The sequence below is a fragment of the Osmerus eperlanus genome, chromosome 12 (assembly GCF_963692335.1).
Source record: "Osmerus eperlanus chromosome 12, fOsmEpe2.1, whole genome shotgun sequence".
Taxonomy (NCBI): domain Eukaryota; kingdom Metazoa; phylum Chordata; class Actinopteri; order Osmeriformes; family Osmeridae; genus Osmerus; species Osmerus eperlanus.
Genome location: NC_085029.1, coordinates 12116912 through 12130436, shown reverse-complemented (window position 1 = coordinate 12130436; position 13525 = coordinate 12116912). Strand labels below are relative to the sequence as shown.

The following is a 13525-nucleotide window of genomic DNA, read 5'->3' as shown; positions in this document are numbered from 1 at the left end:
GAGCTGTTCACTGTTTGAAAGCCTTGAAGTTAAACGGCTGTGGTTGATGTAATGAAGAAAAATAAAGTAGCTCATTATGACAATGGCCCTTCCTACTGATTACTGAGTCATACTGTCAATAGAGAAATTAATATTGATCGGCAGAGGAACACTTCCAAGTTGATGATGTGAATCAGCTCAGTCGAAAGGAAACAAATCCACATATTGGTCTTGCATATACTCTAAAACCCAGAGATATCCTATCAGACACTGAATATTATAAATCAGATATCTAAATGCAGAGAGTGTAATGTCGGCCACACAGTTGATTTCCCCTTGGAGAGAGTGAGGGTGGAGCTGTGAGTGTCGTCCATCACAGCTGTGTTTGACAGAGTAACAGCAGATTGGGCTGAAAACACAAAGCAATCAGGGGCTATCGATGCGTGGCAGGCGCCAAGCAGCCATTTGTCTGGAGATCCCTGGACAGACAGAGAGACAAACAGGGATTAGTCTGCACTCTGATACCTCGCTTGCAGTTACATTTAGTCATTTAGCAGACGCTCTTATCCAGAGCGATTGCAGTTCATAGTACAGAGCACACTGTCGCGACCTGTGGCGTCAGCGAAACGGGAGGGATCAAACCCGGGTTCACCGGGTTTAAGCTCAAGTCGCAGTTTGTCATTGAGGCACCGAACCACCTCAGCTACACAGTAACACGGCCTACCAGACGCCTGGTGTTACTCGATGCTCGTGGTTCAGAAGCGTGTGGACGTGGAGAGTCGTGATGCGGCCTGTCGTCTCCTGGAGTTGTTGGGCTCAGGACTGTTCTGCCTTCAATCTGTTCCGGTGCTTACGATAAGGAAAAGGGTTAATGAGGCGAAGACATGGAGTTTACCTTTTAAGAAGCCACACACACATGTGCAGAGCAATTACAGAGGGTTGGGGGAGACGAGGTAAACTGGCCACTAGGGTGTTAATAGGGACACAATGGATGCCTCACTTACTGCCGCCTGCATTACTGTTCTTTACCATGGCGATGTTTACCAATGTGTGTGGAGATGCTGTTATGGGCTGTTGTCTCACACTAGTTTACACCCCCCTCCTCCTGTCCCCACCCCCCTAACTCAAACACACACTCATAAACACACCCACACACACACACACACACACGCATCAACAGCACATTCTACTGCCTCCTCTCTGTCTCCTCTGACCTTCTCCATCATCCAGCATTACTGATAATGAGCTGACGTCTCCCTCCATCAAGCCCCAGTCCTGATGAAACAGCTTCACCACAGACGCTCACAGTTTCTCCACAGTCCTTCAAAACACCTACACCCACTCCTGCAAGAACACATAAGGAGCAGCTGCACTCTGATTGAGGGCTGCTTTTCCTCGGTTTTTACTGATTCAATGATTTTTTGTGAAGTGTGTGTGTGTAAGACAGTGAATGTTGTAGGATGGCAGGCAGGAGGACAGACAGGCAGGTGGTCGGGCAGACAGACAGACAGACGGGCAGGCAGGCAGGCAGGCAGGCAGGCAGGCAGGAAGGTGGACAGGCAGGTGGACAGGCAGAACAGCACAACGGTAGGCAGTTGTTCTAACAGCAGCAGTCTGAAAGGCTCCAGAAGTATCTCCCACTCCTCATCTGCAGAAGGAAGGAGCAGCCTGGCCGGTGTTCAGCTAAGCTCAGCCTGTCTGTCCTCCTCCTCTCTGTTGCCTGCCTTTCTGCCTGTCTCTCTGTTTGTCTTACTGTCAGAGGCTCAATGACAAAGTTGTCCTGCTGCTGCCCCCCCCCCCCCCCCCCCCCTCCATCCCGCCTGCCCATCACCCGCCCACCCTCAGGGCAGACTCATGTGGGCTGATAACAAGCTGGTTCTCAAAAAGCTACTGATTGACACTCCAGCAGTACGAGGAAGGTAATCATGTTAATAAGTGAGCCAGCCTGTAAGCCAGATATCCTGTCACCTGTCCAGGCAGCCAGCCAGTCAGTGAGTCAGTCACCTGGTCAGTCAGCCAGTAAGCCAGCAACTCATTCACATAGCCATCCAGCCAGTGACTCAGTCAGCCAGTAAACAGAGCACCCATGTTAGATTCTTCTTCCGCTCACCTGTGTCCTCACCACCTCTCCCTGACAAATCCCAAATATCTACTGGGTTGTTCTGCAGCCACAGGATATCTACCTGGTGGGGATCAAACCCCTGACCCACACTCACCAAGCTTGAAGATCTTACTGTTAGACCAAGAGTTCCGACGGTATTGTTTACAAACACCATAACAGTCTGGTCTGTGTGTCACACGCATCCCAAATGCCAGGCTCTCCCTCCACTTTGATTTCAATCCTAAAGAATGTTCATTAATACTGCATGATGTACTTAGCTAATGTGCCACACAGCTGTGGTGGTTGAGTGCCTGTGGGCTTGTAGGATTACACATTTGTGCATTCCTTTCTCTCCATTCTCACTACAAACATTATTCATATTTGATATTGCCATATTTCCATAAGTACAGAGAACCCGCTGCTTTCAAGGCCTGCCAAAGACCGAGCAGCAGCCTGGACGTGTCAGGGGAAGTCATGGTGGTGTTATACTGTGGGAACATGTTCGTGAAATACTGCAGAGAGGTTGTGAACGTGTTGGCAACACATTCTCAGGTTCACTCTCAACCGGCTGCCTCAGAGGCAGTGATGTGTTGTTTTCACACGTGGGCTTGTCATGTCCGCTCACATGCTGGATTCAGCAGGTAATTCCACATTGAGTTTGACATTAACTCTGGGGAGTTTGTTTCAAAGCAGCTTCTAGCCTGTTGCTTGTAAAAGCAGATCAGGGTGTTTGTTGGTCCAAACTGATTTTAAGTGCAGTGGTTTGTGTGTGCGTGTGTGTGTGAGTGTGTGCGTGTGTGTGGTCTAAAAGTCAAACTCACTCCCCTGAATGGCTCAGCGGGTTGGCACAGTGTGGTCGGATTATACAAGCAGCTTCACCACTTCTTTAATCTTTAATCTGATTGCATGATCTGGAGAGAGATGGTGTTGAGACCTGGCTTTGTCTAAGCCAAGATCACAATGTGTGGGTGTGTGTGTGTGCGTGCATGCTTGGTTAAATGTGTATTCTATGTGTGTTAAAATAATGTATATGTGGGAGTGTGAGCGTGCATGGGTGTATGTCTGTTTGTGTGTGTGTGTGTGTGCGTGCGTGCGTGTGCCGACATGCGCGTGGGATAAACTGGCTCACTCCAGCAGGATGTGTTAACCAGTTACAGTGCTTGGCTCTGTAAGGGATGCTGTCATTAGCCTGCAGTTAACCAGTCACTGCTCTCCTGCTTCCAAACAATACAGAGTGGCTATTAACCCCTGAATCACCCATTACCCCTGCCAGGAGAGTTATAATGGTCTATTATAAGTTATTACACAGTCATTAGCTTAGACTGTAAGTGACTGGTACAGGATTCGAAATGCTTGTGTAATTGGCTGTCACAATGTGTAACCGTTGAAATCTGAAAAATAAAACCTAAAAACAACAGCAGTATTGACACAACACAAACATGCACACTCACACACCACACAGACACATGGCAGTGCTGCTGTATACTGTAATAGAACTGGCCTAGCTCTCCAATTTTAAACCTCATTAAGAGAAGAAAGCCATTGTCATGCATAGTTATTGTTTCTGAAGGTGTCAGAATCTGCTGACTGCTGTAGAACATCCATCGATGTGGTGCACTGTGTCATTTTTGTGTGTTTACATCACACACACACGCACACACACTAGCACGCACACACACATAAAGACACACTTAAAGATGGACACGGCATCCATATTCATATGGACTAGCAGCTGCTTCAACTCAGCTTGTGCAATTTTCAGCCTCCGCCTGCTAATTTCAAACACAATTAACCTTTAGAAAGACGCAGCACTTATGGAAGTGGATGCAGGCAGACGGCGTGCAGAGGAGAGGTGAGAACACGTCCTGTGTGCAGAATGAGTTGGCAGCTGAGCTGCTGTTAGTATCTGTTCCTCTTCCTCAGGGAGTTGAGCAGTCTACACTCCGATGATGTCGCTGATGATGGGAGTGAGGGAACGCACACACACACACACACACACACACACACACACGTGTGCACGTCACACACACTCTCACACACACACACACACAGCCGCATTACTTAACATTCTTGATCGGGGACTGTGCGTGTGTGGAGTTGGAAGTGTTGGAGCGATGGATAATGGGACAGTGAGAGGAAATGGGTTGTTGTCACTCACTATGTAGCATACAGAAAGGGCTCATGCCAGGGTGGAGAGCAGGGGTCCTGCTCCGACACCCCCTCTCCTCCCCCTCTCCTCCCCCTTCCTGTGCTTCTTCTGTCCGTGTGAGAAGAGGCTGAGGCAGGAGGACAGGACACACAACAACACACACTCCCACGACACACTCGGGACACAGCCCTGGACACTGTCTCAAAGTCATGTTTCAGGCCCGACTCGAACCCCTTGTTTACTACCTGGGACTAACCCTGTGTGTGCCACAGCCGGTTTAACCCTGTGTGCCTGTGTGTCCTGCAGGGGTGAGAGGGGGCTCTTTGGGGCGCTCCTGGGAGGGCTGGCTGGAGCCTCTGCTGCCCGCCCAGCTGGCCAGGATGGCGGGGCTGGCAGCGCCTGGGGTGGCACTGATACCTGGTCCCTGGAGAAACCACACCACTGCAGGTAAGACGTGTGTAAAGGACATTTTGTGATGCTGTCAGTGTGTGTGTGTGTGTGTGTGAGAGAGATGCTACTGTCTGAGATTGTGTAGAAAGCTGTGTGTGATGCCGTGTGCATGTATATGTGACCATATGCGTGGAGGTGCTTTGGCCGCCCATCTTCCTGATTGTGAGACCCAGCACTGACTATGACATTGACATTAACCCATTACTCTACCTTGTCATTCTTCTTGGTCTAATGTTAAAGGCCTGGATTCGAGAGCAGGGTTCAATCTCCACCATTCCCCTGTTTCTTCACGAAAACACATTCTCCATCGCCGTGTCATTTCTCAGGTCTCTCGCAGCAGATCGATAGTGCTCACTTAGGAGATGGAGCGTGTGATTAGTCATTCACCCACCAGGGGTGTTCACAGGGCTCCTGTGGGTCTCCGTGGGGATCTGGATGTGGTTGTTAGCGAGTGACAGTCCTGTGGAGGCTGACGAGCCTCACATGGCACCTGCCTCTGAGCTGAGGGCCTACAAGGAGCTCTCTGCTCCAACATCAAGTAACTCATCAGTTCACACGCTTCTCCAGAGGATATGAGCTCCCACTCAGAGGTTCTGACACACACACACACACCTAAACACACACACACACACCTGCACACAGACCTCCACACGTGCATTCGCACACTTGTATGTGCACTCACGCAAGCATGCGCACACACACACACACAAACACTCACAAGCATTTTCACCCCCTCAGGCAACGCACAGCAATCTGCCGATTACCAGTTGAAAGTGCTCAGCACAGGCATGGCTTGTGAATGGGAGACGAGACACTTCCGAAGTTGTGTTTCTCCTGAGTGGAAACGGTTGTGTGTGTGTGTGTGTGAATGTGTGTATGTGTTGGCGTGTGTGTGTGTTTGTGCGTGCATCTGTTTTTGTGTGAAAAGTTTGCTTAGAAGTGAACAGAAAGCCCTGTCCAGTGTGCGGCGCTCCAGCAGGTGTTATCAGCAGGTGGAGGCTCATCCTGGCAGCACCTCCTGTTCCTCTGAAGCAGCCTGGGAGGCTGCAGCCACAGCATGTTCCCACCTAGGAGCGGTCAGGACGGGAGCCCGACCAGCACCTCGGCACACACACGGACACATGCGCGCACACACACACACACATACACATTGGGTGTGTCTCCCGTCATCTCCTGTCATCTCGGCCTCGGCCTCGCTTGACTAGACGCACACTCCCACACACACAAACACACAGACAGACACACCAACACATGTATCCACACGCAGGTCTCCAAGGAACATTACTGGTTTGGGAGTAGTGTTCGAAAATAGATGTATTCTGAGATAATGTAATCTACTACAGATAGTACCACATCTCCATCTCTTCTCCCGGCTGCTGGGTCTTATCCTGTATTAAGCCCCATTGATTAGAGAAATATAGGCATACTGGGACATATGCATGTACACACCGTAATTTGTTCACCTTATTGTCTACCAGACTCAGAATGTTCTTCATTAGTTGAAGCTCCCTTGGGTGGATGAGTGTGTGTGTGTTTGCATGTGTGTGTTTGTGTATGTGTTTTTGTGAGTGTGAAACAGTCTAATTAGACTAGGGAGAAAGTGTATTGATTTTCCCATTGTACTCTGTCAATATTCACACAGCAATCAGCCCCCAATAAATACCAGGGATTGCACTGCCTCACCCAGCACACACATACAGTATATACACACACACAAACACACTCTCTCTCTCGCTCTCTCATTCTTTCCCTTTTTCACTCACCTACAGAGGTCTCTCGTATTGCAGGATATTCCCTCCAGGCTGCTCTCCAGTCAGCTGTTGATTGGGATGACCGTGTTGTGTGTGTCACAGAGAAACGTCTGACCAGGAGGAGGGCGGCGTGTGGAAGAGCGCTGGTGCTGAGGACGGAACACCCGGCAGACAGCAGGAAGGAGGTGTGACATCACTATCATCATCATGGACCGTGGAGTTCTGGTCACACCCACTATCCACATCCAGCAGTTGATAAGTCCGCTACGGTTGGAAGGTTTGAAGGGTTGTGATGGGTGAAAGGTTGTGAAGGGTGAAAGGTTGTGAAGGGTTAGGGAGAAAAACCACAGGCAGAGAAGAATGTACAGGCAGCCAGACAGGAAACCAGACAGACAGAGACACAGACAGACAGAGACAGACAGAGACAGCCAGGCAGGCAGGCAGGCAGACACAGACAGACAGACAGACAGACAGAGACAGAAACAGACAGACAGAGACAGCCAGACAGACAGACAGACAGACAGACACAGAGATACAGACAGACAGAGACACAGACAGACAGGCAGCCAGACAGACAGACAGAGACACAGACAAACAGGCAGAGGTAGCTCCACAGACAGAGGCAGAAGCAGAGGCAGAGGGTAGTGTGTGTCGGTGGTGTGGACCTTGGTCATGCATGGTTGCTATAATGGACTGCTGCCTGCCTGAGTATCCTAGACCCTTCCAGACGAAACCATTTATCACACAATAATCAACAGTGTTAGCCTCTGACACCACATAAAGGCAAGCTAATAGACATTCCACACCGCTCTGCTGGAGAGACAAGCAGGAGGGAGAATGGCCATGGCTGGAAGGGAGGGAAGGAAGGACAGAGGGAGGGAGGGACACATGCAGAGGGAGAGAGGATTGGATGAAAGAAGAGGGAGGAAGACAAGAGGGAGGAAGACAAGAGGGAGGAAGACAAGAGGGAGGAAGACAAGAGGGAGGAAGACAAGGAAAGAAAAAGAGCGTGGTGGCAAGGGAGGAAGGATGGAGCCTGAGGAAGGGATAGAGAGAGGGTGGGAGAGAGCCAGACACTATTGCTCCACTCAGAACTGACAAGCATGCAGGCTTAAATCATCTGTTCAGTTTTCATTAGGCAACGCTGCCTTTCACTGTTCAGAGTCTGTTGATTTGTCAATATTGCTGACATTGTTTTCATACTTTGCTGTTGACCATGCAATTAACTCAGTAATGAGATTTTCCGAGGCTCTGTCAAATGCACACATACACACACATACACGCACATACACACACCTAAACGCACAAAGACACACGGCGGAAACACACTCATGAACCCTGCAGAAAAACAGGGCATGTGTGATGACTGAAGAAGGTGACCATATCATAAGCGTATGTGCTCGTCTATGTGGTGGTGTTTGGTTGAAGCTGTTGTCTGTCTGTGTTGGCCCTGTTGTAGGAGCGTCTCAAGGCATCGGTGGAGGAGGGGAGGGGCTCCAAAGACAAACGACCCGTCGCCTCAACCCCAGTTCCCGGGTCGCCATGGTAACGCAGTCTTGTCTTTGGGTTGGGTTTGGGCTGCTTTATGATGGGATGCCTGACCTCAGTCGGCATGCGGTCCGCAAGCTGCATGTATATCGACAGCAGTCACCGTGTGTGTGTGTGTGTGTGGTGGGGGGTGGGAGGGGGACAGAAAGAGAGTGTTTGTTTTGATGGAAATTTCATACATTCAGCCAAATTCCACTGTGTGCATTTGAGGAGAGAGAGACACAGAGACAAAGAGAGAAAAAAGAAAGAAAGGAAAGAATGAGACCGGAAAATACAAACGCAAAGGGGCTCCAAAAATAATTTCACTCCGAGCAGTAATTGCACTGATAGAGGGACAGAAGTGCAATAAGCTAGGGTGCCAAGCAGACCAATCTAATCTTCAATAGCAGGGTTTTGTTCAGCGCCACATGTTCCAGCTTTGGTATAGGAGGCTTGTTGACTTGACTTGTGAGACTCTGCATGAACCCCACTCTCCACAGCCCTCTCCTCGCCCAATATGCGGGGGGAGGGGGGTTGAGTGGAGGAAGTGTGTGTTTTGTGTGTGTGTGTGTGAGCTTTGCCTGTTGCCCATTCACATTCAGTTCATATTCGACAACTGCAAGAAAAGAAAATCCATCTTGAGAACAAGTGTTTGGTTAAAAAAAAAGAAGTAATTCCAAGGTTGGCTCCATGAATGCGACATTGCTGGATCTCTGGAGATATTAATGTAGTGTTAGCTGATATTGCTGTGGCTCAAGGCCACCTGTTACCTTGCTTATATGCTTGCGGGGGAATATGGAGGGGTGATATTGTATTCACTGTCTAAGATCACCTTACACCATGAATTCTTGTTAAAATGAAAGGCCTGTTTGCACATGAACAGGTTAACACGTTTGAATTACCTCAGTGTCGTGGGCAGAGAAAACCCTGATGGCTGAGCTGCATAATGCGGTCAGATGCTGTTCACTGCATGAGACTAGCCGCTTTAGGGAGAGATGCATTTTCATCTAACTGATCATCAGTTTGTGTGTGTGTGTGGGGGGGGGGTTATTGTGTGTATATGGATGCTTGTGTGTACGTGTGTGTATATATGTGTGTGCACACTACAGGTACACTGAAGTAGTAGTAGTAAGTGTCTTGTATGAATCTCCAACCCCTTCTCTCGCAGGTGCGTGGTCTGGACAGGAGATGACAGAGTCTTCTTCTTCAACCCCACCATTCAGCTGTCTGTCTGGGACAAGCCCATGGACCTCCAGGACCGTGGGGATCTCAACAGGATCATAGAAGATCCCCCTCACAAACGCAAGAAGGATTCCAGTGAGTGGCCTCCAGCGAGGAGCCTCTCTCAGGGTTCCTGCTCTCCTCTCGATCCCGGGGTCTTGTTGTAAATCCTCCTCTGTCCGTGAAGAAGAACCGAGTGGTGGTGGTCCAACGTGATCATGTTCTGTAACAGCCTGCCTCTGAGAGGGGTTCAGACCCAGCCTGCAGCTCCTATTTTCTGGGCTGTGATCCCACCTCATCTGTCTCTTTCTCTCATTCCCCCTGTCTGGTAAAAGTGTTTCCCAGTGCTGGGCCTTCCTTGGATAAGATCAACTTATCTGTCTGTATGGATCTAGCTGTCTTTATTGATCTGGCCTTGCTGCAGTTACCTGCTGATTGTATATTGATGACCTTCGAGTCCAAGCACTGCGACCTGACTGTTATGGTGTTAGTCTGACTGAACATTTTCTCAACCTCTCCACCCCAATATTGACCAGGCACTGATGAGATGAAGACTCCAGCCTCAGGGCTACAAACACACACACACACACAGTGACTCACTCACCCAATATCAACGGACCCACATAAATCACACAAAACACACCATACACATCTAATACCTGTGTGTCTCCTTCCCAGCAGGAGATGGCTCTGGTTCTCTCTCAGCGGATGAGGAAGATGAGGATGAAGAGGAGCAGAGCTCCAAAACCAAGAGGAACAAGTGAGTGCAGATCAAAACTGTGAACGTGGAATGTTCTTTCTAACAATAGAACCATTTCAAACTGTCTGCTCAACATCTGTCTGCTTAGCTGGGAGCTTCAAGCCTGACATGATCACATGGGTAAATTGTCCCTCGCTAAATATGGATGCTTCTTTCTGTCAGCGAGTGATTCATCACTTGCTAGCTGATGGTAGTTTGAAATTGACCCGGACATGGAGTCAGAAATGAACCTGTCATTTGTAATTATAGCATTAAGCAGCCTCTTTATTGGATGTGATTGAATCTCTAGTATATACTGTATACTAATAGAGAGAGATATTTTGTGATATTACTTTATAGTTTGACTGTAGAGAGTCTGTGTGCCTGTAGGCTGGAGGAACCTTGTGCATGTGCAGAGGGGCTGGAGGAGACGGAGGACCAGAAAGGGGACGGACCTTCCTCCCATCCAACTGTCCTGCCGTTAGAGCTCCGCATCACACACTTCAGAGAAATGCTGCTGGAGAGAGGGGTAAAACACACACACACACAAAACACACACATGCACCAAAGCACTTACTGCAGAAACCTTTACTGACAGTAAATATTCCACTGTAGGTTTCTATGTAATTGTGTGTGTGTGTGTGTGTGTGCGTGTGCGTGCGTGTGTGTGTGTGTGCGTGTGTGTATGTGTGTGCGTGTGCGTGTGCACTTCAGGTGTCAGCCTTTTCCACGTGGGAAAAGGAGCTTCACAAGATTGTGTTTGACCCTCGCTACCTACTGCTCTCCTCAGAGGAGAGAAAACAGGTGAGACGGGTCCTCCCTCCCCCCCTCTCTCTCCCTCTTCAGTTCCCTCTTTCCTCTGTCTCTCTCTATCATTAAAAATAATAATAACTAATTAGCAGCAGTCTTGCCTCTGTCTCTGTCTGTCTACAGGTGTTTGATCAGTTTGTTAAGGCCAGGATTAAAGAGGAGCACAGAGAGAAGAAGTTCAAACTGCTGCAGGCTAAAGAGGAGTTCAGGAAGCTTCTAGAAGAGGCCAAGATGTCTGCCCGGTAACGTCCCCAATACTATTTTTAAATCACAAGCACAATATGTTTGAATAGGTGAATTCATGTGTGATATATGGAATTGGTTGGGTAAGACATGTTTCATGTGTTGTTGTGTGGTGTATGCGTGTGTGTGTTTGTGGTAAGTGTGTTATTCTCTGTTCTGTGAGTGGGCTTGTGTCCATTTCAGTGTCAAACTGAGAGCAGCCATTTTTGGGGGGAGAGTGTGAGAATTTTTAGTTTGGAGTTGGCGAGTGAGGGATCTAGACTAGAGCCTGCTGAAGCCCCACTCACATCCCTCTCACCTGGAGGCCACTGCATGTTGAAAAGCCCACCGGCTCAAGCCTGCCAGTATCGTTCCCTATACACACACACTCACACACACACACACACACAAGTGCATTCTGTTGTGTTTGCATATCCCAATGCCCTGTCAGAAAGAAAGCAGATCAGTACACATCAGTAGGTCTTTAAAGCTGTTGGGTCCAGGACCCTCTCTCTCTTAACTCTGTACAATAAAGATATCTGATAATGTTTTAACATTATATAACACAGTTATACTCTTCCCTCCACTGAATGAACTGGTCGAGGTTCTATTGGGGGAGGCCAAATAATAGTTTTCCTTTTTTCTCTCTCTAGCTGAATAGGTCTGCATCGATCTCTGCTTTCATGTAGACAATGTTAAAAAAGACATACAGTTCTTTCCCATCCCAGCGGTCAGTCATTGATGTTGGAATAAACTTCTGGCTTCTGTGATTGGTGGAAAGAGATGGACAATTGAACAGATACATGTTGAATTGTTCTAGTTAGGCATCAGAAAGGTTACAGTTTTTTTTAAATAAATAAGCAGTACAGATTTTAAAGTGATAAACCTTTCTGTTGTCTGTTGAAGAAATGAAACCTTCAGTTCCACAACTCTATAACCTTGAAAACCATGATAGCATACAAAGTCATTAACCATGTACTACCATGTAACTACAATTTACAAGCAAAACCCATAGTAACAACATTACATTACTATGTATTTACATTTCAATATGGTTTAGCGGTACAACTTATTACACAAGAGACGTGATATGGGATATATGCAGACATAAGTTATATATACACACATATGTATACATCACTTACAATGTGTGTGTTTGTGTTTGTCCAGGTCCACATTTAAGGAGTTCTCAGAGAAGCATGGCAGAGACCAGCGCTTCAGGCAGGTGCAGAAGAAGAAGGACCAGGAGCTGTTCTTCAACCAGTTCATCTCCTCGCTGAAGAAGAGAGACAAGGAGAACCGTCTCCGACTGAGGAAGATGAGGTGAGGATGAGGAGAATCAACCTCTTGAGACTGGAGCAAGACGGTTCCTGTTCTGACACATAGCAACAGACAGAACCTTCCTTGTAAGAACCGTTACCACAGTGGAACCTCCATAGAACCAGGCAGGACCAGGGGGTGGGGGAAGGGGGGAGGGGTGTACTAGTGACAGTCATACAGGACTGCCCATCTGGCATCACACTCTTCAGGACCAGACCTGGCTCTACTGGACTCGACATGCTGGGGAACCAATCTGTTTCATATTGAAGCTATGTTTAAAAAATGTAGTGTTTCACAGTGACAGTCATGCATTTTGAATAGTGTTTTTTCATGTATATATGAATATGTGACATGCACAAGGCCGCAGCCATATTATTTAAACATACAGTACAGTATAAACACACACATAAATACACACACACACACACACACACCAGTTCCTGTATGTAAATAAACATAACATCTTACCTCATCTGCATAGTGACCAACTCCTAATTTATTTCTACTCAACAACAAAGGATGGAAGATCTTCTGCTTGTCAAATGAACCTACTGTACAGTACTACAGTACTGTGTATGTTCCATACGCAAGCATCATGCACTATTGTGTTGAGTATAAACAGGATTTACTGATGGGAAACGTTTTTTTTTATTTTTTTATTTCAAAGATGTTGGTTTGATGTTGGTCTACAGAATCTGTGAGGGCCAGTGAACTGTGTTGATGGTTGGTGTGTCTTGGTGGATTTTGCACATGTTGTCTAACGAGTATGCTGTGATTATAATGATATTGAAAATCAAAGTGATTTCATTGCCATCAACTGTGCCATTAATGTGTCATGACTGATCCAGGTTTGTGGAGATCTGTTCCTTAACAATGTGTGTGTTCCCCCTCAGCAGACCTGTAAAAACGGTCTGGAATCTGTCATGTTTGTGTAACTTATTTTTGCATTAAACATGCAAGCTTTGTGGACCCAGATGCATCATTTATATTCTGAAACCCTGCTCACTAACTACCTAGTTGAAAATCCTAACATACTGTTACTACATCATTCCATCCCAGTGAAAATGGGTTCCAGTAGCTGTATTACTGTAATGAGATGGTGGAAAACTGAGATGACAAGGTTGGACAGCAAATGAAAAGAGTCCTCTTCAGTGTCCTGCATGAGTAACTTCCTGCATGACTTAGCAGCTCTGAGAAGAAGCAGATGGATGTGAAGGCTCTCCACCCTCCTACACCTCCTGTAAGAGCTGCTTTAC

The 13525-nt window shown here is 47.6% G+C and overlaps 1 protein-coding gene across 1 annotated transcript in view; it reads left to right on the top strand.

The window, feature by feature from the left end:
• The window catches only part of tcerg1l (transcription elongation regulator 1 like), a 44633-nt gene extending 32232 nt beyond the window's left edge, over positions 1 to 12401 (top strand). The window contains exons 2-10 of the mRNA XM_062475560.1: positions 4536 to 4676; positions 6533 to 6615; positions 7890 to 7975; positions 9126 to 9274; positions 9860 to 9938; positions 10308 to 10446; positions 10632 to 10721; positions 10851 to 10969; positions 12120 to 12401. Coding sequence (XP_062331544.1) covers positions 4610 to 4676; positions 6533 to 6615; positions 7890 to 7975; positions 9126 to 9274; positions 9860 to 9938; positions 10308 to 10446; positions 10632 to 10721; positions 10851 to 10969; positions 12120 to 12276 — 969 coding nt within the window. The 5' untranslated portion in view covers positions 4536 to 4609 and the 3' untranslated portion in view covers positions 12277 to 12401. The remainder of the gene's footprint in view (positions 1 to 4535; positions 4677 to 6532; positions 6616 to 7889; positions 7976 to 9125; positions 9275 to 9859; positions 9939 to 10307; positions 10447 to 10631; positions 10722 to 10850; positions 10970 to 12119) is intronic.
• The last annotated feature ends 1124 nt before the right edge of the window (positions 12402 to 13525 follow it).